The following is a 27,815-nucleotide window of genomic DNA, read 5'->3' on the forward strand; positions in this document are numbered from 1 at the left end:
ATAACTTTAAAATAAAATACTTTAAATTTCAAGTGTTGCGTACAGTCCATTCTCGCAATATAAAATAGAAAATTAGAGTATTGGTTTTTATCTTGTAAAAACTATCTACTGAAGTATGTGAACAACATATATTTATACCCGTTACTCTTAGAGTAAAGAGTATACTATGTATTTAACAGGTAGAAGAAGCTGTTCCGACCACAGAAAAGTTTATATAATCTTAATCAGGATCAACACCACAGTCGATCTGGCCATATCAGTCTTTTTTATATTTTCTTACTAGTCTTGTACATTTTTTTCGATTTGGCAAAAATCTTTTTGCCACACCCACTCCACCGCTCACAAACCGACCAAAACTGCTACGCACACCCTTTTGAAAAATGTGATATTTTTTAATTTTTTTATTGGTTTGTCAAATTTTTATCGATTTGCAAAAAAAATTTGGCCACGCCTACAAACGACCCGAAACTGTCACGCCCACACTTTTCAAAACAATTTTAATATTTTTAATTTTTTTTTTCGTAGTTTCTACCGATATTAGAAAATATATTCCAGAAAATGAGAAAAAAAACTCTTTTGCACTTTTACTAGGTGAGTAACGGGTATCTGATAGTCGGGAACTCGACTATAGCATTCTTTCTTGTTTCCAATTAAATTTAAGTACATTTAACAATATGTTGAACTCTTAGAACAATTTTTGTTTAGGAGTGTTAGTCACTCTAAAAAGAAATAACTCTGTTAACAGGTGCCGTTGTAAAAGAAGAAGAAGGTCGCTTTGTGCCTGCGTTTCCTTCAAGTTCAATGCTACAAAAGCCTCACACATTCCCCTTCAAACTTACCAACTCACCGCCCGCTTACTTTACAAGTGAAAAGAGAGTTCAAACATTGGAGGGGCTTCTTTCAAATCGCTCTCTCACTTCTTAAGCACACAGAAAAGAATTTATTTTTCGATCTCTTCTTCCAAGTGGTTTTTATTAAACTGATTTGTCTTAGACAACCTGTTTAGGAGTGTTATATATATCTACATTTTTGTCATAGCTATGTATACAGCTAAGCACAAGTAAACTTTTTTACATTGATTGGCTTCCATCAAAACTGCAAACTCCAAATAATCTTCGGGTTTATATGGTAAAATTCAATAAATATTTTTTGTGTTTTAGTGTACGATCGCTGAAGCGTGTGAGTGCAGTGTTGTGTGTATGTGTGATTGTCGTGGAAATGGGGTTTGGGCTATGCTGTGCTGCTGCTTTCTCCATCCGTTCTTTTCCGCTCTTCGTGTGTCGGATTCGTATTCGGGTTTCTGTATGGGCTTGGGTGGTTCTTCTTCTTGGATGGATCGGACCACTGGAAAAGGCATAAAAGTGAGGCTCAAGCGTCAACAGCAGCCATTGCGCGTGATGCAATTGAAGTGCTAACACCTCGCACCGCTCGAGTTTTCAGCCAGAAGGTCATCGCCAATCACCAGCGGAGGCATCAGCAGCGCAGCAACATTCTGTACTTCTTTTTTTTTTTTGGTTAATCGCGTGTGTGAAAAATTCCACTCCTTGCAGCTGCGAGTTTATCAAGTGAACACGATCGCAAGTGAATAACTACAAAAATAATACAAAACACAAACTGTGAAAGTGCAAAAACACACTGATAAACATTCGTTAGAGGATTAAGGCTATAAGCCAGAAATATCGTGCAATATATACTGCGCATATATTCCCGAGGTAAGATCATGATCTGAAGCAAAAAACCTTAAAGGGATATATTTTCAACAAAAGTGATTACAAAAAATTTAAAAGTTATATGCAGAAAATATATAAATTAAAATTGAAATAACATCAAACAGAGTACAATATAGTTAAAAGTACATTTAATCCGGCCATGTCTGTCTGTTCGTCCGTATAAACATCGAGATAAACAAAATTGCTTTTATAATATTCCTTTTTGTTACATCTATTACATATATTTTTCCGGCCAATGAAAGACTTAGGCGATGAACTTTAAAAGAAAAAAGAATGTGCTAGCAACGATTTCCGTTTCCTTAAAAGAGATTTTAAAAAAATTAATACATATAAACCTTTTTTTATTACGATAGTTTTACATAATATTAATATAATTAATATTTGGAGTTCCCTGCAAGTTACATTCGGTTGCCCATCTAATATATTTTGCATAAGATTTCAGTGGAACCAACTATTTCAGATGACAAATAAAACTAATTAAAATTGTTCGATTTAAAAAAATTGTCAAAAAGACCGAAAACTACGCAAAATGACAGTGGTACTAAGTTGTATAAACGACTTAAAACTATGCAAATATGACCTTTTTAAGTGGCAAGTGCTGTGTAACTCCTTAAGTTCGCTTTTAAGATGTTGACTGTTTTTAATTTTTCTGCTAAAGCCGTTAACGCAGTTAACCGTTATTACCCAGAGGTATGGTCACCCCATTCATTAAGCAATCATTTAGTGGCCCATGTTCTTGTGCGTGTGGACAAAAAAAATAAAGCAACGGCCCCAAGAGCATGAGAAACGCATTAAAAGCGCAGTCCAGAAAAAAGAAAAAGAACGTTGTGTTTAGAAATTTGAAGAATCAAATAAATACACCGGACACAACATGAAAACCCAATCTTAATTTTTAGTGAGCTCTCAGATAGTGTACCTGGCATTTGCTTTAATAGGTTTCCTAGTAATAAAACAATCTCGGTTCGAAAAAAAACTTTATTGTTTTTAACGCTCCGGAAATAACGTGTTAATCTGGCATTAGAGTGACCTCGTCACTGGATTAATGCACTTTTGAACTAGAATTGCAAAGTATAGTGAAGTAAGGAAAAAAATGTGCGGAGGTAACACAGAACATATAAAACATAGGAGTCATTAAATGTGATTTGGGAAATGGAACATAGAACCTGCAGGCAGAAAAAACTTCGCCACTTTGGCAAAAAAAAAGGTGCAATCAAAGAACCGAAATGCAGACCCCAAGGGGTAGACATTAGCATCTAACATCATTTAATGTCTTGCCGCGATGCAAATCAGCGACAGCGCCATTAAACCAGTCTTGCAATCCATCAATGGAGGCAGGAAAAAATTTCTCCTCATTAAAGACGGATTTCCACTTTAAACCCTCAACTTACTCGGCACATTTCTCCTTTCCAATGCGTGTTCAAAGTTGACCCAAAAAGAAAAGAAAAACAAGAAAAACGTCGAAGTCAAGTACCTCGACTGTGAGATACCTGTTAGCCATCTAACTATCTTTGCCTACAGGTATACTCTAGGTGATATTCTGCATATCGACATATGTATGTATGTATTCGTCTACTAGCAAAAACGTTAGTAAACTCAATGGCAACATTGCATTTAAAATAAATTTCGATCCTCCCCAAATCTATGTATTTTTCAACGATACTAGCTTCGTTACTTATGAGTAACGGGTATACAAAAAAAATGCAAATCACAGATCTAACGCTAATCGCAAACTAACGTTTTTAACTCAGCTGAGGCAAAAGCAAAAATTGGTTGAGTGTTTGAAAATTCAAATGAAACGACTGAATTCGGGCTAATTAAGGTGAGCTGGGAAAGGGGTCCCTCCGGCGGTACATCTGATACGTTTCATCACTCTTTCTTAAATACCCTTTTTACGGTCGGCTTACACTCCGAATGATTCCATTTTAAGTAGTTTTGACAATTAATTACCTAGAGAACAAGTGTTCCTAGCCTTCCACCACTAGCATCTTAGATTTCATTAGCGCCCCACTTCGGTGGCCTTCTTTTGGCTTGCGCCGCTTGGCTTGGCACAGATTTGCTCTCCCCCATATTTTCTTCCTATGTGGGTCGCTTAGCTTCAATTGGCGGCACTTGTTCACCCATACGCATGACACTACACAAATGGAGTTAGAAATTTGCTAGCCGAATGGGCAGAGCGCACACTCTCACTAAACACTTGGAGTTCTGAGGGCCTGTTAAATATTGATAAAACGATACAAGCTGGAGTGAGTATTAGTGACAAAAGATGACGGAAGTGGATTTTGAAGAGATTGGCTTATGGGTACTTAGACTGGCCAAAACCAGTAAAAGAGTTTTCTGTCTTGCGATGTACACTGTTCAAGGGTATTGACGTTTATAAAATTGTTTTGTAAGGGTCTACTTTCACACAGTAAGCCAGATGCGAATAAAAAAAGATTGTGATAGGCATTGAATTTTTATGGGGATATACTAATATCACTGACAACAATAACTTTACTAAATTTAATTTAACATTTTTGAACCAACCTGGCCTTGATGTAGACGACAAGGAATTTTAAGGAACTGGGTCTGTGGTCAATTGCTTTTCATATTTTCTTCTTTCTATTTAGAAAATAAGAGAAAAACTGCTCCAAATTAAACTGAACCGGTCGTTTGGTCATGCTAATCATACCAAATATACGCGTGACCATCATGATGATGATGATGATGACGACGATGATCTGGCACTTGTGCCGTCGTTCCAGACGAAATTTTTTGTTTTTGATGGAAACAAAACGAAAACACTGTAATAACTGTGCTACAACAAAAGCAGCGAAGATCTCGCTAAAGAATCTGTGTTATTCCAACGGTCTTTTTTTTTGTTTAGGCCCCAACCCCATATTTGGCGTTATGATTAAAACGAAATGATTTTTAGTTAGAACACATACAGCTGTTTCTCTGCGGAACAGAAAACAAAAAAAAAAAAAAAAAAAAAAAATGTAGGTTCGGATCTCTAAGGCGGAGTAGATGTGGACCCAAATAAGGCCATCAAATTATTTAGTAGAATATATGAAAGTCCGACAACAGTAAACGGTAAAGGAATTCATATGAATGCTAAATAATTGGCAATTTAATACAGGCAATTAATGGGTCGCAACGGAAGTTTAATCGGCATATTAATTTGCTGATTGTTTCTCTTCGTTTATCTAGTCTATCAGATATCATCTTGCCAATTTCTATAGATAAGTCAAAAAACATTTTTTCCACGCCGACACATTTAAAAAGTGTTTTGATTTTTTTATTTCTTTTCCTCCTTTTTTTTTTCTTATATATTGATATGCCAAAAATATTTTGGCCACGCACACAAGATGGTTTAGAAAAACCATCCAAATCTGTACCGCATACACTCTTGGAAAATGTTGTTTAAGTTTTCTGATTTATTTGCCAATATTTCAACAAAAATGTTGAAATACATATCTCGCATGAATAAAGTCGAATAAAGATTTTCTCTTTTTTTTAATACATACATAATTCCTGCAAGTGAATGTAAGCTTTACCTTTTCTAGCTTTCTTTGTTGTTCTTTTTTAATCGGTGTAAATAACAAAAACATTAAAATTCAAATTTAAATAAATTGGTGAGAAGAAAAGTTTTATTTCCATATTAAACAGAAAATATAACCGCTGAACGTGTGAAAGTGTTCCCATTTTATTTTTCTGGGCCCAGTATCAATTTCAAGTTCCCACTTCGACGCATTCCAAATGTTTTTTGGTGTACCGAACGTACAGGGGAAAACGAGTTGGCCAAGGCATGAGTTTTTCTTAGGTGCGTGAGTGCCGCCCATAAGGTTCATACACCTTGTTCTCTGTTCTTTATTTTCCGGTTCTGGTGGGCTGGGCTCGGGTTCACTATACTTGGTACTTGTTTTAATGAGTTCACAACGAAAAGGAGTTAATTACGAACGTCATGCGTATGCAAATGGCTATTAAAAGAGGGTATAGCGATGGAAAGTGTGTTTCTGGAGTGTGCGAATGATCGTTCCCTTTGCAAGACGACGTTTATCTCCATCTGTATTCTACGCTCCCCCAGAATCTGAAATACGAAGAAAATCCAGCCATGCAGTGCACTTTGCATTTCCATAGCAATAGCCATTTTGTTTTATAGGAAAATTTTTAGTTACTTCTCCGCTTTCTCAAGCTATTTCAATTCGCGTTTGGGTCTCGAGTATTTTGTTTTCTGGGTCTTAAAATGGCGACTAGCAATACGGTAATAATTTATTCTCCACCTTAATTGCTGGCATGTTACACCGCTGACTTTTTGCCGTTCGCTGTTGCTTTAATTACTCAGCATATTGCATGCAAATCTTTTCGTCGCTGGAAAATTCTCAACCCGAAAGATTTTAACCCAAAGGTGGGTGTGGCAACATGCTATATAGTTCTATGTTCGGGGGCCTGTACATTAACCTTTTTTATGTATTAGTTGAAAAAGCAAAGGCCGTGTATCTTTTTATCTGTGTATCTACCTACTAGTAGTTACCGTTACGCAGATGCCAAAGAAAACATGTTTTTATAGAACCAGAATCACAGAATAGAAAATGATCACTGAGATGCGCTCAATGCTGTAACTTGAATTTTTAACTATTTGAACTATTAGTTATTGTAAATGGCCACTAGAAGAAATATTCATATTTATAACAAAAATGTATATACAAAAATACACATATGTACATATCTTGAAAGTGGCAATAATTAAATAAACAGAGAGAAGAAACTAACAGTAAAAGGCAACCAAGAAAAAATTCAGCTTAAATCGATTAAAAACTCGTTTTAACATCATTACACAGGAAAGTGCATTTTATGTAATTAATATAAACGAATAAGATGCGATGGAGACGACGAAATATGCTATAATTAAGTGGTATTATTCTAAGAATAACACATAATACAATAATACAATGAACTGTGTGATCAGTTAAATCGCAATCCCAAAACGATCTTGAAGCGTAGAAATCCCTGTTATATTTGCGTATATGTATCATTACACTTGGTAAACTTGAAATAAATGTATACTTCTAACTAAAATCATATTTGTTGCCCTACTTTTCCAATAAATTTGGTGAAGCTTCGTCAAGCTTCACCATTGAGTTGGTGTTTCTATAAAAATACATATTTTTAAAGAATATTACAATTTAACTAACTTATCAAAACAGAAATAAATCCTTTCTCAACTTGTCTTTTTTTTTAACTTGAATTTGTGTACCAAATGTCTTCCGTTGTAATTACGTTCACAGACCAAAGGAGGTGATAAAGAAAATCCAATCTAGTAGATTCCTTTTTTTAGCCTTGCTTTATGTTTGACTGTTCTTTTCTGGTTTCCGCTTCTATTTATAGTTTAGATGCAGAAGGTAATCACCTGGCAATTAGTGCCTCAGACGAACATCTTGCAGCAATCTGTCCATTTAACCAAGAAATTTATTAGCTTTTATATTTCCTGAGATCACAGCGTTCATACGGACTAGATCGACTCGGCTGGTTATCCTGATCAAGAAAATATACTCTATAGATAGAATTTAGTATACACTTTTACTGTACGATTAACTAGTAAAAATAAATAAGCATAAGCGTAAAGTTTAAAATTGTTTCAAGACCCTCGAAATTATTCCTCAAAAATTATAAAATTTTATTTCTTATTTTAAGTACAATAGTATGTACATACATATGTACCCTATTGCTATATCTACATATGTTCTTACTTTACAGTTATTGGTGTTTACATTCAACCTTCATGGGCGTCTTACATTTCTTTATCAGTAGGCATAAAATTTTCATTGGGTTGCTAGTGAAACTATTTGGCGAGCAACGCAAAATGCTAAATTATATACTTATAAATGCTAAAACGATGTTTTGACCATTTTATATTATTTATCGGTTAACTGCCGTGCTAGTAATAGTAATCGAAACAAAAGTTTCTTATTTTTGAACATTTGATGTTACAGCTGACGCTGCAAAGTCCCTTTACATATATTTTCATACTTCAAAAAGATGGCCATACTTGTAACCACTTCCTTTTACATGTTACATTCTTTTCAACAACTCTAGTATACTCTTTAAATCTAAAAAAAACGAGTATAACAAAGAGATGGAAAAAACAACAAAAAGTGGAAAGGCAGTCAAGTAACAGTAAAGGTTCAACAAAGCAAGCATTGTTCGCTACAAATTGTCACACAACGTCACATCTTGTTCCCCTTACTGCGATCTAACCCTTTTTTAAAAACCTCTGTAAGAAAAATTTTTCCTAATACGGAAATCAGCAAAATAAAGCAACATCAATACACCAGCGGCAGTATAAAACCAACAGCTGAGCACGAAAGTAAAGGCAGACTTAGAAAGCAGAGAACATATATTTTGATGGAACGTTGATAAGACTGTGTTCTGAGAACGTTGTCTATGTACGGTGACACCAACAACAATAGGATAAATAGTAAGGTTTCAGTTTAAAACAATGCTTTTAAGACATTTAGTAATATTACAAGTCGCACAAAGTTTTAAAGACGTTTTAAGTCCAGCTTTTTTATAAATATTTTTGCAACTAGTAGCATTTTTAAAATAGTGATGCACGCAGCATGGAGAACACAAAAGCAGAAATATTTTCTTTTAAGAAAAAAAGTCGTTTAGTGTACCTGGAGCAACAGCGGCTGGCAGCTTTTATTTATTTACTTAGTTTTTAAAACTGCTCTGAAGTGAAGGTTGGGGCACTGTCCTCTTCTCTCCGCGCACCGTACTAATCCAGAAGGAGGGCATTCGATTAACATTAAACCAACGCAAAGAAACTAAGGAGAATAACACCAGGAACAAGAATGGGAATTTCCAAAAGGAAATAAAAGCAGGATAGGAAAGGTATCGAGACTTGACGACCTATGCAAATTTAGTCAATGATTCGGACTCTCATCACTCTTCTTCCACTCTTCGTGATGGAGGCATGGAGTTTATTCTACTCACCTACAGCTTTAGACAGATTACCCGAACGTGGTGTTAGTTAAATAGTTTTTTAGTTTAGAAAGTATGAAAGACAAATAAAAAAAGTTCTGTGAAATGTAACGAGAACAAGAAATTAAAACGAAAAATAACAACTTTGAGACAACAACAACAAACAAAATGTAGACAAACAATGTTTAACCCTTTGCAATTCTTTGAATGAAGGGGTAATCAGGCGATAAACGACGGTAAAAATTACTACCTGGAAATCTTACTTATGAAATGAAATCAATTCTGATGAATACGAAATAATTGCGTTATATGAATATTGCTGCGCTCAACTGTCACTATTTTGAACGATGTTAAGTATCCGGTTTCCAAAAGGGCGCCGAAGCTATTTTACAAATCAAATTCTGTTAAAGGACATCATCATCGTCTGAGATGGGATCGCCTTTTATGGAGCTCCCTACGTGGGTTAACCACTCCAGAAACAGAAACCGACATCTCAAACCCAAAATGGCCTAGCATTTCCATTTTTCATGCACGCCATTCAGCTCTCTGGTTTCTCAGTTTGATTGTCAGGCCCATTTCAGTGCAGTTGCTATTTATGTTTTATGTTAAAGGGGCGACCAATACGAGGATACCACAGACAGAGTATACGGACCACTATAGAAGAAGCACTTGGCGAATAGTCGGCAGAAACAATACAAATCAAGATAGAATGCTATAGTCGAGTTCCCCGACTTTCAGATACCCGTTACTCAGCTAGTGGAAAATATCGGTAAAAATTAGTGAAAAAATAATACAAAGAAAAAAAAAAAATTTTAAAGTGTGAGCGTAACAGTTTTGGGCAGTTTGTGGGCGTTGGAGTGGGCGTGGCAACAAGAATTTTGCCAAATAATTTTTCAAAATTTTAAGCGTGACAAATTTGGGCGGTTTGTGGGCGTTAGAGTGGGCTTGGCAATATTTGGAAACAAACTTGCGCTGCGTCTATGTCTCTGGAAGCTGTATGCTTACTTAATCTCAACATTCTAGACAGACAGACGAACATACGGACGGACAGAAGGAAATGGCCAGATCGACTCGCCTATTGATCCTGATCGAGAATAAATATACTTTCGGTCGGAAACGTTTCCTTCTGCCTGTTACATACTTTTCAACGAATCTAGTATACCCTTTTACTCTACGAGTAACGGATATAAAACCGTATTTATCATTTTATTACTGAAAGATGCTTAAAATTTATAGAAACGAATACTAATACTGAATAAAACCGAGTTTTATAACAAGCCCCGCAGTATATACGCTACTCTTTAATTTTGAAAATGTGAAGAAAATTATTTAAAATTTAGTTTTGAGACATTATTTTTTTTAGTGCATATGTGTTTGGGCCGTTTTCCCCCTTCCAGGCAATGAGACCAAAAACATCTTAAAACATCGCAATCAGATCCTGACAAGAGCCAAAGTTATGTCAAGTCAAGGTATAAGCCTTTGTCCACCACCCCACTCTTAACCCTATACAAACTAGATGGGAATTGCCTGACCAACTTAAAGTACTAAATAGAATGATTGCTTTGTCCTGTCATCAAGGTCTATTCCTCTTCCATTCCCGTAATGCACTCTCATATAGTATATTTACTCATCTTAGCCGGTAATCGATAAAATGTATCGAAAGGCAACATAAAAGAAGTCGTTTATGTAGTGATCGTATAGGTGCCATAAATCAAATGTAACAGTTTTGGTTTTTGAAAACGATGGAGAAGTCTGAAAAAGTGTGTGAAGTTTTTAAATACCTTCTGAGCGTAATATATTTGTCAATTGACGCCTACTAGCAGATTTATTTCAAAACTTTGCACCACAATCTATAACGTCCACAAGCACTCATAACGCTAAATACTGTTTGGCATTTTTTTCAAATGATTAAAATTTATTTACGTGCCTAAAATCTGACTTTTGGAAACTTCCTAAAATTGTTCGATAATTTAATTGCAAAGAGTCTCCTTACTGCATGGGAACCATCCAGTTACAGCTTGCTTGCACTCGTTCTTCAGCTTTCATTTGTTCATCTCCATCGCATTTCTATTTACCCGTTAGGTTTCTAATAGACGCGGCACCCAAATAAAGCTTTCTTGCTTTATTCTGTATAACAAATATCTAGAAAAGTTTCAAAAGTCAAAGAAAGATTAAGAAAGCAGATTCCAGAAACGTAGACGCAACGAAATGGGTTAATTTTTTGTTATTTTAAAGTTCTCCCTTGCACTCTCACTAGCTGAGTAACGGGCACCTGATAGTCGAGAAATTTAACTACTTGTATTCCGTTCTCTCTTGTTTGACATTCCGTTCTGATTACATTCGCCATTGGATTACTATAAAATAGAAAGCAATTTGAGTCAAATTTCTAGCGTGAGTTTAAAAGACAAAAGCTTCCCTCCGTTACAGTCCGTTCCATTTCCACGCTGTGCTGACCAACTTGATCATGAGGATAGGTATACACACATATGTATGTATGAGCCTCATTATAAGCGTCATAAAGCAGCAACAAAAAAATATATATTATCAGATATCTTGTACCCTAATCAACAAAACCGGTCTTTAGCTTAAATTTTTATCGTAGTTATTTGCCCTCTTTGGAAAAGGGAAATGATTTCTGTTTAAAAACTACAAACACATTTCTATTCAACTTTTTAACGTTTCCTAGTTTAAAATCATATCTAACTTATAAATTGAAAGAACAAAAAAGAAATACTTAAAAATAAACATTAAAGGGGGAGCACAGGCAACATATGGCCGCATTAAAGCAAATTAAACTTCGGTTAATCGGTCTCAAGACGTCAGTCAATCTGTAACATCAGCGACCACGGACAAACGAAGAAGTTTTTCTACTACCGCGTAAAGAAAGAGATGGAGACAACAGGAATACAAACCGGTCAAAATTAACCTACTTAAAAGTGGATGCCAACTTGGATGGCTTGACTCGGCCGACTGTTGTCTTTTTGGGTCTTCGAATTTTCTTTTTTCGTTTTGCCCAAAAACAACAACAAAAAAATACTACAATTTGTAAAAAAAAAAACTAACCTAACAAGTGATGCTGTGGTACGTGCCATGTAAATTTAAATAATGAAGAAAGGAGAAGAAAGGCGAGTTTACGTTAATAATTCCTAAAAGGCAAAGCTATCGAGAAAAAACGAAAAGTTTGTGGGTCTGCAAGGAAGAAATTTGAATATTATTTAGAAAATTATTATAATAAATAAAAGTGCGTTAGAGTGAATGTGGCAATTTTCTGAAACTAACTTGCCCTGCGTCTTTATCTCTATAATCTGCACTTTCAATTTATCAATCGACAAATAGCAATTATATAACCATTTAGATGTACTTAACAACACTGTTAATCGTTCAAAATTTGTTAGGAAGCCAGTAAAGTAGTTTAAAAGTCCACATGGCCTATTATAAAATATTTGTCAACCCACACAAAATATAAAAAGTTTCAAATAAGAAAGGTACAAACAGGAAAAACAGGAAATTTGAAAAAATATACCAAGTCGAAGAAAATATTGGGATGAAAATGCAACCGCGATGTTAGACAGCATCGGAAACTGTTACAAAGGAGATTTCAGCGGTGGGTCCATTGATTATCTCGGTAGCAACCACATCCGAAGGCGACTGCCCAGGGAGCCAGGTTAGTTGATTATTCCTGGCGTCCCTGACAATTTACAATTTTTGTTCAACCAAGCAATGCCGCAATGCTTTTTATTCCTGTTCCTCGTAGATAAAAGGGTATTCAAGATTCGTTGAAAAGTATGTAATAGGTAGAAAACCCTATATAGTATATATATTTTTGGTCAGGACCACTCTGTCCAAAGACATTAGAATATGAAGATGCGTAACACCATACTATTTTTTTTAAACACGATTTTTCGTGCTGGCTCCAGGCTCTCTCTGGATCCAATGGGATCTCTCAACAGCCAGCCGTGCGCATACAGCAGCAACATCCGATGTGTATGTGTGCACATATATCCTTATTGTGCATTGTGCACAATGAATTGCTGCGGTTGCGTTTACTAACACAAGCAAGAGCATTCTATTTTTAGTTATTTTCGCTCTCAACTTTGTGTGAGCAGAGCGAACGCCAACAAAAAACTAGCTGCCCAGTGCAAAACCAAATCATGGCCGTAACGGATCTTAGAGATTATATTGGTCTTTGGTCTTTGAAATATAAAAGCTAGTAAGATGAGATAAAGCATACAGATTCTGGTGGCGCCTACGCGGCCCAAGTTTGTTTCAGAATATAGGGAAAAAATATTGCAATTTTTATTTGAGTAAATAAATAAAAATGTTTGGGATTTGATTTGTTAGCAAAATTATTTCATACCCTTTTATTTTTGTGGTCCTTACAAAGCTAAGGCGAAGCTCTACATATAATCCCTAAATAATACGCCGTAACACACCGAAATCCATGTTGCAGCTGTTGCTACCGTGATCTTACTGTTGTACTTGCCTAACAAGATTTGTTTGCCATCTTGCTCCTTCTTTTGGTAGCACCATTTGGCCAAGGTCTGTTGACCAACCAGTTGGCCGGCTTTTCGTGTCTCATCTGGCAGCAGCAGCAAGCAAAAGCTACACAAAGAGCAACTACCAACTCCTTGGCACAAGAAAGCCGCTTGCGAAATCAAGTGATTACTGTCTGGCATCACGAGTAATGAAACGTGACTCAAATTGTAGTTAAACACCCAAACCGAAGGAGCCAGAAGATCTGATGTCATTATATAGGCATACGTATACATACCGGCCCATCACACACGCAAACGCCAAAAGAACAAAGAAAAGCAACACTTAGAAAAAGCCAACACAACGAACAACAAAGAGATCGCACAAGCTATCACTGAGGAAAATTTCAATTAGGGCCCCTTTACATGGCAAGTTAAAGTCAAAATAAACAGCAGCTAGAGAAATATAAGGAATTAAAAAAAATATATTCATAAGCTTGAGAGAGGTTTTTAATATATATTCATATACATATGACAGCATCCACACATGTATGTATTTCTATTGGTTTTACATTTTTTGTTGCAAATACAACAGCTTTGTTAAAAAAAAAGAGTAATCGAAAAATACTCTGAATACTGAATGTGCGCGACGAAAACTTTTATTTGAATCTCTTCATGTTCTTTGATTGTTTTTTCAAAACTAAAGTAAAGTGTATAAATTAGTTTAACTTTTCTCATTGTCAACCAAATTAGTTTCCAGTATTGTCCAAAGTTAGAACTAGCTGCTTACTTTATCCTCATCAATCTCCATCAATTATCTAAAGTGTTTGTAGTGTAATTAAACTGATTCTAACGTATGAATTTAACTTTTTAGCCATCGTATAACCTGGCCATGGCCGTATCCGTTGTGTGCCATTAAATCTGCGAAATTTGCATACATAAGAAGGCCGAACAAAAAAAGATCCCTCCTCGGGGCAAATGCAAATTTGCATTGCATTGCAAAATATGATATTACCTTCTGCAGCTGCTCTCCATACCTACTGCTTTGTTTATATCTCAAGCAAACCAAAAAAGTGGACTCTGGTCTCTAGAGCGTTTGCTTTACCTTTTCTGGGATGATACTTGATATTAGGAGATGTCAAAGAAAAATTAATATTTTTTCGATTTTTTCGGTTCATTACAATGTCTTGCAAGTGGCCAAATGGAGACTTTCTTGGACCGCAATATATGCAGAACGAAAGTAATTTAGTTTTTATACCAGTTACTCGTAGAGTAAAAAATTTTTATACTAGATCATTAGTCGAGTCGATGTCACATCCGTCTGTCTCTCCGTCCGTATAAACGTCGAGATCTCAAAAACTTTAAAAGCTAAAAAGTTAGATTATACTTGTAGACTCCAGAGACATAGACGCTGGTTTGTTGCCACACTTACTCTACCGGCCACAAGCCGCCAAAAACTTTCACACTTTTAAAAATTGTTTTGTAATATTTGTTCATTTTCATTTTATTTTTGCCAATTTCTATCGATATGCCAAAAAGAATGTTGAGCTTTCTCGTTCGCACTTCCACTAGCTGAGCAACGGGTACCTAATAGGCGAGGAACTATAGCGTTCTCTCTTGTTTTTTTTTTCCTTTCTTTGACGTAGTAGAAAATAGAAAATGTTGTAAATAAAGAGTCATGGATGAAACTCGTCTTTCCGTCACTGCAAGCATAAACATGTTGTGCTCAATTGATTTTGATAATATAATAAAGTCCAAAGGCTCTGTTTGTAGACACGTGCTTGGCAAAAGTCGATTATATACGCTTATATTTTCGATCAACATCTCTATATTTCGATATAGCCATATCCGTCTGTTGGCTTATCCGCAAACTTTTCATTAAGTTTTAGCTATCTTCATAAAACTTTTTGAAAAGTTTTCTTCCCATTGCAAATAGTTTATACCTTTTATTTCGTTTTGGTCATATTGTATTGATTCTGCTGTTTTTTCCTAATTAAAAAGCTAAAAATTAGTATTATTTTTCTTTGCCTTAAAACGTGTAGTGTTTCATATGGTAACATGTATTGCAGATGCCTGATTTTATTTAATCACATGCGTATAAATATTCTTTTCTTTTATAAAATATACTTTATTTATCTAAGCTGAAGAATTGGTAACCGTTTATTTTAGGTCGTTTATATTTTTTGTATTATTATTTCCTTATATTTTCTATTGCTTGCTTACTATTACTTTTTGTTTGTTCTTTCAGTAGAAGACGTTGAAAACACAAGACAAATCGAAAACGGAAATCAGGTAAGGAAAAAAACATTTATTTGGCTAAATTAGTTTTCGTTTTGCTTAAAGGCGCTTGCGTTTTCCTTAATAGGGGTTTATTTTCCTTTTTTATGGTTGACTTATGGCAACCAGTTTTGCGGCGAAATGAGATCACAATGAAAAATTGCGAAAGAAAATCGATGACGGAATTGTGAGAATTGTGAGAAGGCCAAGCAGCAACACTACTTTTGCTGGGGGCATCGTAGCCTTACTTTTCCGCGCCCAAGATCTCGCTTTCACCAAATTTATAGTATTTTACTTATTGAATTCTCTGCATGTCGCGCACGCTTTCACGAATCAAAGCATAGCATGCTTGTCGATGTGTCTATAGCTGAAAGGTGTACTCCGATTTCTTTTTCTTATTTATACATGTTACTCATTGACTAAATGGGTATACTGTTTTCGTTGAAATTTATTTTGTTTGTGGAAGCAACGTTTATCTCTGCCAATTTTTCTATGATTACCCCAGTAACGAATTTTTAACAACCAAGGCTTTCTTAAAGCAACGGAACTCTGATTTCTTTTCCATTATTTTTCTAGGCATTTTCTGACTGTTCCTATGACTGATATAATATAATCGCCTGGCTTAAATCAAATGAAATCCAACGTTTTATATTCAAGAAAAACTGGTGTATACCGATTGAGAACACTTTCTGATTAAAAAAAACGAACGTAAATTTGTTCCTTTTTTTCCATTATTTCTATCTCTGTAGGTACATATGTACATATATAGCATTTGAAATAGAACAGGACATACAAATTCGAGTCTGAGAGACTAGTTTCCGCAGAAACGGGCGGACATTGCTGTATCGACACGGCTGGTAATGCTGATCAGAAATATATATTCTTTATGTGGTCGCTTATGTGGTTTCTTCTTCACCGCGTTTTAACAAAGTTAAGCGTCTTTGTAAAAGCAAGGAGCTTTAAAGAGGGGTGCTAGATAATTCAATTAATTTAATCACCATTTTCTCTTGAGCATAAATATCTTAGGTATAGATACCGCTTATGCTAAAAGTCACAACACCCAGTCTACTTTCAAGAACAACTACATAAAGCAACTTACATAAAACTACACATAAAAAGACATTTTTGTCTTACCTGTATTATACCCGAGTACTAGCCCAGTGTACCCTCTCATTAAACAGGTAGTTGGGAACGTTACCGGCTTACATATATAAATTAATAAAGAATATATATTCGTGATCAGGTTCACCAGCCGGGTGTATATGCTATTTCCGTCTGCTTGTAGGGTGTCTAATAGACGAGGAACTCGATTTTAGCGTTCTCTCTTACTTAAAAATTAAGAGAGAAGAAATTTGTTGTAGAATTGCGCCCATAAAGTTACAGCTCCTGAAGATCGCGGTCGCATGTCGGCTTCCTGCGATTTCACCTCATCCCACCACCACCTCCCGTTCTTCACCTCCGCTTGCCATGTCCAACGCCATATCCAATTTCAAGTCCAAATAGCCTGAGTGGCATGTGAATGAGGTTGTTTCTCGGTTGGAAATTTTGTACTCAGGGGTCTCTCTAGGCCAGATTGTCTTAGGTCGTGCAAACAGCGATGCGCATAATAAATGAAAAAGAAAATATCTCCAGCGACAAACGTGGTGGAAAAAAGTTGACAAGGCACGTAGTCGGGAGGTGAACTGGCGTAAGACAGTTGGCACTATTTTGGATTAGGTTGCGGGGAAACAAGAATCTTCAATGATTATTCTACACACAAATAAATATCTGTTATATTGGTTTTAATCATAAAATGTTTTAACACTACATTAGTTTTTTGACAACATATAACTTCAGTTTTTATTCGTTCAAAATTGTACGAACAATAGGATCATTTATTGAAAATATAAGAAAATAAATCAGTTTCGTTTTTATACCCGTTAGTATACTAAATTCGATGAAAAGTATGTAACAGGTAGAATGAAGCGTTTCCGACTCTTTAAAGTAAACTTATTCTTGATCAGGATAACAAGCCATGTCCGTCTGTCCTAGAAAGTTAAGGTTAAGCATGCAGATTTCAGAGACATTGACACAGCGTAAGTTTTTTTCCAAATGTTGCTATGTCGCGCCTACACTTTTGAAAATTTTTTTGATTTTTTTGCTATAGTCTTGTAAATAGCGTTCTCTTTTGTTTTTTAAAGACTGCAACTGTATGTAAATTTTAGCTTCCAGATTTCTTGCTTTATTTCTTGTTGCTGTTCAGTATATATTTTATGAAACCACTATTGAAAAATAAACTTTCTGCGTGACGAAATGGCAAAGGAACGAACAAAAGAACTGTTGTTTGAAACTGGTTTAGCTTCCTAGCTTGTGGTTTAGCTTCTTAGCCTCAATTGGAAACAAAATCTAGGTGAACAAGTGTCCAAGATCGGCGGACCCAAGTAGACCCAAACTGAATACCCGCCTGGTCCACATACTTTTATATCATCTTAGCACTATTAAGTTCCTCCAGAAGAGTGCAACTAAAATTCAGGCGATACAATGTTTGACATGGCTTTCGAAATTGAATCTGCCACTAGTGAAATGTCGTTATTTAGGATTGATTTGTGAGTATGTGACCCAGCACTCAGTTTCTTCTACCGCAATTGAGTGTAAGTAATCGAAATAATCGCATTAATAACGTCAGAAGGAAATTTGGAGTGTTGGCTCCACAATTTTCCAATCACACATCCCAGGTTTCTAAACACTATGTAAAATGTGGAAAAAGTTTTACAAAGATTTTTTGATCGATTGGACTTGTCGGTGGCTTTAAAAAAAATATAATTCACATAGATTAACTGGTCATTGGTGGACTTCCAATGTTTTTTTTTATCATAGTTGTTGATGCTGCGCCCGGAAAGAAAGATACCTTTATATCAATCAAATTACGGTTACCACAGACCGCAACCCCGTTACTCCATTGTTCATACAAAAGACAAGTAACCAGGTCAACTAACGGGTCGCATTCGCATGCGGTTATAACCCACTTAAACAAATAGCTCTTCCCGCCCGACCTACTTAGCATGCTGAATTCTTTTGGCCGGCATCTTTTCGTTTGGCATGTTCATTTACCTGGTGTTTCCTCGAATTTATCATATTTTCACCTGCAACACTACAAATTTGCATTTAACTTTCCTTACGCTTACGTTTAATTTGAGCGCTGGTATTAAATCTTTCCAATAATAGTCCATAATTAATAATAATTTGGCCTAATCGCTATTAGCAGCGGGACAAAATGTAAGTCAACAGTTTTATTAAAAAAAAAAATTGTTTGCGTATTAACTCCATATATCACACTTTCTCAAGACAACCTTTCGACGCAAGAGGCATCAAGTGAACACAAGGTTGAGGACGAAAATCAAGTTTTCCTCATACATACTAACAATAAAGCCTATTGGAAGTCGAAAAAGACACCGAGACATATCTCGATTATGTGCACGTAATGTAAATATTTTCATCGCAGTCACTAACAATCCATCCGCCATTAAATTTATTTTGTTCCTTAAATGGCACAACCCATTAAATAAGATACTATTTACCCTACCCTACCACTGTCTTCTGAGAGGAAGTATAGATTCAATGAACGTAAACAATCAGCGCTGTAATTGACTCAAAATCAAAAAATGTGTTAGTATCATTAATATTATTAATATATTAATATGATTAATAGTAAACAAGCCAGACAATTTTCAAACTAAATGTTTTTCACAAATAATTTAAATTCATAATACTTTTTAAAGAGTACTGACCTGGGACACTCAATTATTTTATGTCCTGTTAGTCTTGCCGTACAAAAGCTTGGGTTTTGCATTACAAAAAATTTAACGACGTGCGCGTGTTTTCCTCTTAAAGCTGAAATTATTTTCAATTATTTTCATTATTTACATATATCAAAATGCATATGCATATTTATGTGCTACGTGCTGGCCAAGTGTCAGACCTGCTGTAATGAGCGTGTTCCTCGGGCAAAAATAGATGTCTAAAAGTGCAGCATACTAGAAAAACAAACAGGGAACATCGAACAAAGATGTCCACCGCAAATAGATACCCGAGCGATCTGTTGGATAACCTCAGTTATGACGTCGAACTCTTTTTTTCTCTATTCGCCGGGCATTCCAGTGTTAATTTTCCTAGCCATGCCCACATTTTAGGGCCCACAGTTGCAATTACTTGTACAATTTTAAAACTTGCGCTTTGCTGTATTCTGCTCCTTTCTCCTGTGTCATCATCATTTCTTCTCTGTCGTGGTTGCTGCTCATAATTGCCATAAATCATGCAACGTTCTTATGCCCGCCACTAGAAACCTGCTTTTAAAGCTGCAGATGAGGTTGGAGTCTTCAGCTTTCGGTCTTCCAAGAGAGAGTTACTTGGGCTTCTTCGGATCAGACACATTCCAAGGCCTCAAATGCGCCTCTAATGACTCCTGCTCTTTGTTGCCAACCTCAATTCTTTACTCCTCCTCATTCTCATCTTTAGTTTCTGACTCTCAGCCTCTTTCTGCAAACTTATCTTCCCATATCCGTCTTTCAAGCCAACTTGAATCCATTCCCATTCTCTTTGCCTCTTTGGCTAATGGCTTTTGTTGCTTTACTTCCGCGAAAGACCCGAGACCAAAATGCCCTCTATCTCATCCTGATTCCAAGAATAAAAAGTCACTTTTGCGCACTTGCTGCACTGTTCAAAAAATGCACCAAATATATTAAAAAAGCTGAGTGAAAAAGATGAAAAGTGACAGAAACTATTATATTTGAAAAGGTTTATAATTTGGGATATTATTGTTACAATATTCCTAGTCTCTTCTTCACCTATTTCAGAATTCATCGGTTTTATGTTCATTCTGTGAATTATGTGAATTATATGAGAGCACAGACGGGGTATTATATATGTATACATATGTGCTCCTATTCTTCTGGAGCGGTATTACGAAAACAGAATATGAAAACTATATACGTATGTATACCGTGGCGAAGTAATGTTTGCGATCTTTGGATGTTTTGTTGTATCCTGCTGAATGTTACAACGTTATATCGGTTGACCACGTGGTTTTGAACCGTAGCTTCCCCGGATCCTCTTCTAAATTGCCGTGTTGCATATCTTGTTGCCTTCATCGGCGATTGAGCAGCTCTTTTAAATAACTCTCCACATGTTCTTTTGTGTACGCTGCATCAACCTTGAGGCAGCTTCTCCATAAGGGGATATCGTTCCTGCTATCTTGTTATGCAATACCTATCCGGTTCTAACTAAAAGCAATGACAACAGCGGGCAGCTACCATGGGCCAGAGATTTTAAACTGTACAATTCCAGTTCACCACCAACTTTGAAATTTGTTTTGTTTTTGTAATTTTAAGCGCTTAAAAGACCTTAATTCATGATGTTCAATTATTGCACCGCTGTTATGTGGACTTCGTATGCAATCTTAAAAACAAACGCTTACTACCGCTCACTTATTTTAGCTGAGTAACGGATGTCAAGTAGTGGCACTCGGCTACAGCGTTTTTTATTTTTCTTGAATTATAGCATCTAATGTTTTTATTTAGAAACTGGATTTAATGCACGTTGGACTAACTAAGAGTTAGAATGGGAATGCCCTGAGAAAGGTGGAAACTCTGGTTGGGTAAGTTCAGCTGGCCACGGAAAAGATGGAAAACGCTTCCATTGTTCGATAGCAATTATTGCCTCTTCGCATTTCTATTAACAAAATGCATCTATATATGTATGCACACATACGGATAAAAGAAATATATACATAGAAAAGGGGGAGTTGCGACACGCATAGTTCATGCCAGGTGCTTTGGTTGGTTGCACGTTTTGCAGACTGCATCTTTAACACAGCGGTGATTGAAAATTACATAATTGCAAAATGCAGCGAAAGAGGTGCCTGCATAACGTTACGAAGTCGAGAAATAATTTTGAAAATATTTACTTGTCCACCCGTTCATTTTCTACTGGAACCTGCCGGATGAAAGTCAAGTGCATTATTATTTTTTGCCACATATGTAATTGATATCTGGTCTTTTGTATATTAAAGAAGAGATCGTCACTTGTTTTTACCTCATGAAGAGGTATTTTTGTTTATTCTTCTATAGTATTAAAAAAAAAATGGATAGAATCAGAAGACACAGAGTACTTTTGTAGAAGAAAAAAATTAAAACAGGGAAGGAAGGAGGAAGACGTGTTCGGGGAGTAAGATGGTATAAAAAGTCTTCCAAATTTCTAATGATATGCCAAAAACACTTTGGCCAGGCCAACTCAAACGCCCACAGATCTTGCAAGCTGTCACGCCTTATATATACAAGAAGGTATTTTTTTATTTTATTTTGTTTCCTGCTAATTTCCATCAAAATATCGAAAAGGATTTAAAATTTTCTCCGCTCACTCGCATCACCTGTGTAACGGGAATTTGATAGCGAGGAAATTTACGTTTTATTTTGAACGTGCGTTCCTTCTTCCTTCATCGACATGACCAATTATTTGGCCTTTTCATCTCAGTATAATTGGTTATGCTTGGACGGCCTGTAAGTGCCATTTCAGAGTATAGCCAATGCTCCTGGCTTAAACAAATTGGAAATCACATTTTGCATAATTGCCGAAGCTGCTTTCACTGATCATTGTCAGAAATCCAAGCCAATCCCTATTGACCCTTTGTTTTTGCATACACTCTTAAATAATTAGCGAACGTGTCCAATCATTTTTCATTATTATTACTTGTATCTGCCCATGCATGTGTTGTTTTCTGACTTCTCTTTGCGGCGCAATTAGGGTTCTTAACCAAGAATAAGAATGGGCAGATTAAGATGGTAGAAGGCGTGCCTAATGATAACCTTTCAAAGCCCACTCTGCTAGAGACTTCACTTCTCCTTTATATACGATTCGATTCAATTCTATTTCATTCCCGTTCCTCTCGTTTTTCTCTTCCTTCGCGATCTCTGTCGTAACTGCAAATTTTCTTGATTACTGGGTAGTCAAGTACGCGCCACTGGCCGCAAGAATTTACCGAAGAGAACAGCAGAGAAGTGATGAGATGGGCCAGGAAGCAGCTGATGAGAAACCCTGAAGTCCATCGATCTCCAGTACTCTGCCATATAATTATAATTTGCAGCACAAACAGAACAGTTTTTATTGTAGGATTGTGACCTTTCTAAACCTTGAGAACTCTATACCTACAGTAGGCACTCAACACTCAACTCGTAAATGGTCTAAGACGCAAAACGGCAAGAAAAAATAAAGCTCACACCGAACACCTAACACCGAACATGTCTACAATATCATTTGCCTCCATATGAAGTTTGAAGTTATTCTAATTTTAAAATTGATTAGCTGGGGAACGGGTATTTATGGCAGTCGACTATATAGTTTCTCTTACATTTTTTAAGGCAAGCAACATGAAAGCAACCGCATATGTTTCTGTTGCTGCAGAAAACTGCTCGTGTTGCAGCTGCGGCAACGACAAATAGCTCCCGTTGGGTTGCAGTTCGCTGCTGCTGGCTGCAGCGGCTGTTATTGCTCTTGCTCTTGTTTCAGTTGCTCTGGTTGCTCTGGTCGCTCTCGGAGCTGTTGCTGTAGTGGCTTCGAGGGGGATCTTATGTTGCAACATCAGCGGGCATTCCTCGCTGTCTTGCCACCTATTTCGTACAGCTTGCAGAACCTTTCTTGTCCCTGGTTAACGATGTTGCACTCAGTATAGCTGCTATGACTGCTGATGTTGCTGATGCTGCTCTGCAATCGAACTCGTCTACAACGGGCAACATCTAAAAATGGCCAATAAGAATTCGGTGCTTTGACTCTGTAGTTTTCCATTTTCCATTCCGAATTCGCTATGCACAGCAAGAAATAGTTGTTACATGTTTTGTTTCAGAAGGGTATTAATAATGTAATGTAATTTAAGGCTTGATCACAATTTAAATTCCTGAAAAAATCAATTTTACCAGTTTCTATCTGTTGTTATCTTGCCGGCTATCGGCTTTCACTTGTTCATTTTGTGTTCGTATTTTTTTAATCAGTGCCGAGGACTACTTGCAATTAAATTCCGGGTCTTGAGTTTTTTTTATAGTTAATGGATTTTGTTAGTATAATTGCTATTGTCGATATACCTGCCTAGATGCTCATGCCTTCGTATTCGTCTGTATCGGAGGAGGAAACTAAAGATTCTTATTCTTAGAGAAAAAGAAATGCGGAGGTCATTAGCTTTAGCCAGACTGGGTAGAAATCTAAGACTCGGTGTAAACGAATCAATTTAATTCTGTCCCTAAGGCTGTCAATTGAATAATTGCTAAATAGTTAAACAAATTTTTGGGCCATCATATGCATAACGCTGCTTAGAAGCCAGATAATCTGTTTCGTAATTTATATTTAAACAATCTAATATAACTCTTGATGCTTACGCGTACAGAATGAATATGTGCAATTTATCTTCACTGCCACAATAAAGACCACAGACTTATTTGCACTAGGTAATGTTTCATATTGCACCTTAGCTCCTTGTACACATGCATGTCAACCTCCTGAACCGTCATGCATCATCTGAGCTTAATTGGTTGAGATTTCTTGGATGAGCTATTTGTCCGCAAAAAGCAATTTGCTGCTGCCTGCACCAACGAAAACCACAGGAATGCTAAAAAGTTGTTTTGCCAGAGACTTGGATTGAAGTTGCTGCTGGTAGTCCGAATAATAGAATTTGCGAAATAGAGCCGGACGTTTGGAGCTCTAACCGCAAATCGTCAATAAAATAGATCTCCTTTCCCCTCGTACAGCTCATTTAAGTCTCTAGAAAGTTCGAGTTTTATGTAGACAGGGATGTGGGAAGATGTCTATTGTCATTACTTGGCCAAAGTACTGTTCTGAGTCTGCATACAAAAGGAGAAGAGAGCTATTGAGGTTTACATTTTGTTGGTTCGGTGGTTCAGTGGTTTGGCGCTTGGTTAAGCGTGTAATGGGGCAGCCTAAGGGCGGAAGTAATAGTCAATGCACTACCTTAACCAAAAACCAGTAAATCCTGTGCCCCTCTATTAAGTATAATCCCGCTTTTTGATCTACGGCTACTCCATATAAATTAAGGCTGAGAGCACTACAAGTTAGATATGTGAAACCGAAGAGTTGAAGGTTTATATCGAGAAAGGTGAGAAAATCCTGCAGTACCCATCACTTAACATCTGTGAATGAAGATAATGGGGGCCAGCGACCCTAATTCTACGATATATATTACCTTCTGATGTTATATATTCTCCATTATTTTTATAGACCATTTTAAGCCCTTAGTTCTTCGTTTTACAGATCGCAATGCAGTCAACCCAAAGTAAGAGAGATCGATCTTCGATGCACATGGGTCCGCTTCTTCTCTGCGCCGTGATGGTTGTCCTGGTGACTTTGCCTGTACAAATTAATGCCCGTATGGCCTTTGAAAAGCTAACGGACTTTGATTTTCCGGGCAATACGTACTACAGCGTGAAAAATCTATCCCTATATGAGTGTCAAGGATGGTGTCGCGAAGAGGCAGATTGCCAAGCGGCGGCCTTTAGTTTTGTGGTAAACCCTCTGTCGCCCTCGCAAGAGACCCACTGTCAATTGCAGAACGACTCCTCCGCAGCCAATCCTTCGGCGGCTCCGCAAAGAAGTGCAAACATGTACTACATGGTAAAATTGCAGTTGCGCAGCGAGAATGTGTGCCACCGACCGTGGAGTTTCGAGAGGGTTCCGAACAAGGTGATTCGCGGCCTGGACAATGCACTAATATACACCAGTACAAAAGAGGCCTGTTTATCAGCTTGCCTCAACGAAAGGCGATTTGTATGTCGATCGGTGGAGTATGATTATAACAACATGAAGTGTGTGCTCAGTGATTCGGATAGACGCAGCTCTGGACAGTTTGTTCAACTGGTGGATGCTCAGGGTACGGATTACTTTGAGAATCTCTGTTTAAAACCGGCTCAGGCCTGTAAGAACAACCGCTCGTTTGGCAATTCCCAAAAAATGGGCGTCTCCGAAGAGAAGGTGGCTCAATACGTTGGTCTGCACTACTATACTGACAAGGAACTCCAAGTGACCTCAGAATCCGCCTGCCGTTTAGCATGTGAAATTGAATCTGAGTTTCTGTGCCGCTCCTTCCTGTACCTGGGTCAACCCCAAGGAGCGCAGTACAACTGTAGGCTATATCATTTGGATCATAAGACCCTGCCCGATGGTCCATCCACCTATTTGAACCATGAGCGCCCCCTTATCGATCATGGTGAGCCCATTGGTCAGTACTTTGAAAATCAATGCGAGAAGACCGCCGGCTTGGCAGCTGGATCACCACCGGGAACTCTCGATAAAATCGATACTTTACCCGTTAGCCTAGACACCATTGAAGATCCCAACCTGACCAACTTAACCCGCAATGACGTTAACTGTGACAAGACCGGAACTTGCTATGATGGTTAGCTATTTTAAATGTATGAAGACATGTTTAACTGATAGTATCTTTTCCTCCCTAAGTTTCTGTGCACTGCAAGGACACTAGAATTGCCGTCCAGGTCCGCACCAACAAGCCGTTCAATGGACGCATCTATGCTTTGGGACGTTCGGAGACCTGCAACATCGATGTTATTAACTCAGACGCTTTTCGGTTGGATCTGACCATGGCTGGGCAGGATTGTAACACACAGAGTGTGGTAAATGAGAAAATAATAATATGATGTACTATTCTAATGACATTTACACGTTTTCTAGACCGGTGTCTACTCCAACACGGTGGTTTTGCAGCATCACAGCGTGGTAATGACCAAGGCCGACAAGATCTATAAGGTCAAGTGCACTTATGATATGAGCTCAAAGAATATCACCTTCGGTATGATGCCGATCCGTGACCCAGAGATGATCCACATAAATTCATCACCGGAGGCTCCACCACCAAGGATCCGCATCCTGGACACACGACAGCGCGAGGTGGAGACTGTGCGTATTGGAGATCGTCTTAATTTCCGCATAGAGATTCCTGAAGACAGTAAGTGTGGACTAACGTGGATTTGCCTCGGCTCATTTATTAATTAATGCCTATAACGAATAGCTCCCTATGGCATTTTTGCTCGGTCTTGTGTGGCCATGGCCAAGGACGCCCGCACCAGCTTTAAGATCATCGACGACGACGGCTGCCCCACTGATCCCACCATTTTCCCCGGCTTCACCGCCGACGGCAATGCTCTGCAATCTACATACGAGGCCTTCCGATTCACCGAGAGTTACGGCGTGATCTTCCAATGCAATGTCAAGTACTGCTTGGGTCCTTGTGAGCCGGCTGTGTGCGAATGGAACATGGAGTCATTCGAATCTTTGGGCAGAAGGCGTCGTCGCTCTATCGAGAGGTATATGGGCTCTTAGGGTAACCGAGTTATCCGCTAAATTCTATTTGAATGTTGCATACATCTATAAATTTTTTTTTTTGCAGCAACGATACCAAGAGCGAGGACGATATGAACATCTCGCAGGAGATCCTCGTTTTGGACTTTGGCGATGAAAAGCGCGAGTTCTTCAAGGCAGATCCCAGCACAGACTTCGCCAAAGGTGAGTATGGAAAAACGAAATCTTTTTATCAGCGCCTTATGTATTTCATATTGCATCTAGACAAAACTGTTACCATTATCGAGCCGTGCCCCACGAAGACATCGGTGCTCGCTCTCGCGGTCACCTGCGCGCTGATGATCCTGCTTTACATTTCGACTTTATTTTGCTACTACATGAAGAAGTGGATGCAGCCCCACAAGATCGTAGCATAATGACAACGATCAAGAAAACGTAGGAAAAAAAGAAAGAAAACAAAAAGGAAGTACACAACATGATTGTCACTCACATCCGCTCCCTCTGCTCTCTCTCACACATACACATTTCAATATCTTTGTCTCACTCACAAATTACTGACAACCGTATAATTTTTTGTTTTTTTTTTTTTGATATTCATATAAATTATTAACTTAAAATACAATTTATTTATTAATATTTATTTAGACTTAAAGCGTAAAATACATAATTTCCTAGAGAGCAAAGAAATGAAAAAATGTCCCAGTAGAGACAAAATCGCACATCAGCGCATTTTCGTTGCGAATTAGTAAAAGGAAAAAAAGAATACAAAAAGGAAAAAAAACTGCGAGCGCGTACTTTCTATAAAGTTACGAAAGGACAAAACAAAAACGGTCCTTGGCAATGAGTAAGAGAGATAGAACGATGGATCACGATCCCTTTTGTAACTTCTATAGAGACTGCAGCCGCACACACTCGCACTTAAACACACTCACTTATACACTTACCCAATTATTTACGTACTCACGCGAGCCCACATTTATTTAATTCAATAAATAATACGAACAAAACGCAATAAACAATAAACATC

At 37.3% G+C, this 27,815-nt stretch overlaps 1 protein-coding gene across 5 annotated transcripts; it reads left to right on the forward strand.

Moving 5' to 3' along the window:
* The first annotated feature begins 1,348 nt into the window (after positions 1–1,348).
* LOC6555549 lies at positions 1,349–27,762 on the forward strand. 5 transcript variants are annotated; one of them, XM_001982335.3, is made up of 8 exons: positions 1,349–1,712; positions 15,411–15,454; positions 24,728–25,868; positions 25,928–26,103; positions 26,162–26,435; positions 26,499–26,793; positions 26,877–26,992; positions 27,053–27,762. In XM_001982335.3, the coding sequence occupies exons 3-8, from the start codon at positions 24,734–24,736 to the stop codon at positions 27,202–27,204; spliced, it is 2,148 nt and encodes a 715-aa protein (XP_001982371.1). In that variant the 5' UTR covers positions 1,349–1,712; positions 15,411–15,454; positions 24,728–24,733; the 3' UTR covers positions 27,205–27,762. The 5 variants fall into 5 exon arrangements, with proteins under 5 accessions (XP_001982371.1, XP_026838905.1, XP_026838903.1 ...); XM_026983104.1 differs by having other exon boundaries at positions 24,713–25,868; positions 26,877–27,762; XM_026983102.1 differs by having other exon boundaries at positions 26,877–27,762.
* The last annotated feature ends 53 nt before the right edge of the window (positions 27,763–27,815 follow it).

The sequence above is a fragment of the Drosophila erecta genome, unplaced genomic scaffold, assembly GCF_003286155.1.
Source record: "Drosophila erecta strain 14021-0224.00,06,07 unplaced genomic scaffold, DereRS2 tig00000283-arrow-arrow-pilon, whole genome shotgun sequence".
Classification (NCBI taxonomy): Eukaryota; Metazoa; Arthropoda; class Insecta; order Diptera; family Drosophilidae; genus Drosophila; species Drosophila erecta.